This window comes from Trichechus manatus, unplaced genomic scaffold (assembly GCF_000243295.1).
Source record: "Trichechus manatus latirostris isolate Lorelei unplaced genomic scaffold, TriManLat1.0 scaffold00040, whole genome shotgun sequence".
NCBI classification, from domain to species: domain Eukaryota; kingdom Metazoa; phylum Chordata; class Mammalia; order Sirenia; family Trichechidae; genus Trichechus; species Trichechus manatus.
Window position 1 is genome coordinate 7,030,939 of NW_004443976.1, and position 1,869 is coordinate 7,032,807.

General features: G+C 48.3%; 1 protein-coding gene across 1 annotated transcript in view; it reads right to left on the reverse strand.

The window, feature by feature from the left end:
• Window positions 1-1,869, reverse strand: part of DNAH9 (dynein axonemal heavy chain 9) — a 450,622-nt gene that overhangs the window by 49,026 nt on the left and 399,727 nt on the right. Inside the window, exon 63 of the mRNA XM_012555448.1 lies at window positions 325-516. Within this exon, the coding sequence (XP_012410902.1) occupies window positions 325-516 (192 nt within the window). The remainder of the gene's footprint in view (window positions 1-324; window positions 517-1,869) is intronic.

Consider the following 1,869-nt stretch of genomic DNA (forward strand, 5'->3'; position numbering starts at 1 on the left):
CCCATGATGGCTGCCCATCCACAGCCCACCTGCAATGCAGCAGGTATACAGCGGTGGTCTAGTGGGCCCTGGAACAAACTCATGTGACCCCAAGGGCATGAGGCATTGTTTCATTTTGTGAGCATCCTTGGTTCTGACCTCACCATGATACAGGGTGGTCCTAGGATTGGCTACTTGGTTAAATTCGCACTTCCTCAGTTCCACTGTGTAGGGTGTAGACCTTCCCCAGAGTTCACTCCCCTTCTTCTGCATCATCCTTCCAAGAGGTTCCCCTCTCAGAAGGGCACCCTCACCCACACTGGCTGGGCCCTGGACTTCCTTTACCTTTGCATTGGCCTCCAGGAAGTTGTAGAGCACATTCACAGAGATGGTTAGGTCCCCGGTGTTAAAGGGATAGGAGCGGTTCCATCCCTGGGGCCCAAACTTTCGTCTTTCTGCCACCACCGCATGAAAGTAACAAAGAGCAAAGAGGACGCTCTTGAACTCCGTCTCCCGAGAACACATCTCCAGAGTGTCCTGAAAGGAAAGCATGACTTCCAGTGTTAGTGCCCAGATTCAGCTACCCAGGGCAGGCTAGGGTGTGGGTAACCACTGGGGCTTGTGTTGGGTAAAAAGCTACTGTATATCCTGGTTAAGGTTTGAGCTACACTAAGATTACAGAGTACATGTGGCTGGGCATGGGGTCAGGGCTTGAGGGGAACTTGTAGAGGGGTTGGATTTTAGTTTAGACTTTGGGTTAAGGTTCGGTTTACCGCTGAGATTTGCACACATGGACATGCTAATGAAGTTCCCAAGCACAGCCTATGGAAAACAGGGTAGTGGGCCATGGGAGTGCTATGTTTGTCATATTAATATGACTTTGCACTGGGGTGTGGGTGGGGATGCCCACAGTATCATCTCGAATGTATTCGCCTCCTGCCATGATTTTCTCGCCCAGCAAGGATCCCAGTAGGTGTAATTACTGCCTATGTGGCTGAGGATCCCCAGCTCCTCTGATGGGGGAGCTGCTGAAATGAGGGAGAGGATGGGCAGCAACACACAAGCGGTGTTCTGCCCCCCACCACCCCAACTGCTGCAGAGAAATCGAGTATGGGTGCCTAGAGGATGAGGCTGAGCAAACCAGAGCACCAGGGGGCGATGGACGCAGGGGGGAAGGAAGGGGGGAAAGAAGTGTCTCATGAAGAGGGGATGAAAGAAGGGACCGTGGAAAGGAGGAGAAGCAGGAGATGGGTCAGAGGAAGGCAGTGGAGTTGTGATCAGTAACTTTTGAGGGGGATAGTGGTAGCGGTAGAGAGGGTGAAAGCCTGCAGTTTGAAGGGCTGGTAGGACAGGAACGCCTGGATTCTTTGGGACCAAAGTTCATTAGTGGTTGCCAGGGGTGGGCAGCAGGGAGGGAAAACGGGGACTCATTGCTTAAGGACACTGAGCAATTAAGGGTGATGGAAAAACTTAGGAACAAATAATGGTGATGGTTAAACAATAGGATGAACGTGATTAATGTCACTGAATTTGCATATGTGAAGAACGTTGAAATGGCAAGTGCTTTGTTACATATACATTTACCACAATTAAGAAAAAAATCAATAAACAGACAAAAAGAAGCTCTCAATGACATTCAGAGTCCTATCAAGAGGATTGAAAGAAGCTTCCACTGGCCAGAATGGGAAAATATGAATTACTTTAATAAGAAATTGACCAATAAAATAGACTTAAATAAAAAATAATACATAATAAGATGAAGGTTTTTTTTTTAAACAATCATTTTATTTCCTCTGGGTGAGACCTGCTCTGTTCAGGGAGGAGCAAGATATTGCAGCTGGAACACTTTCAAAGCTCACACAATGTGGACTGGGCACAGTCCTGGTTTTT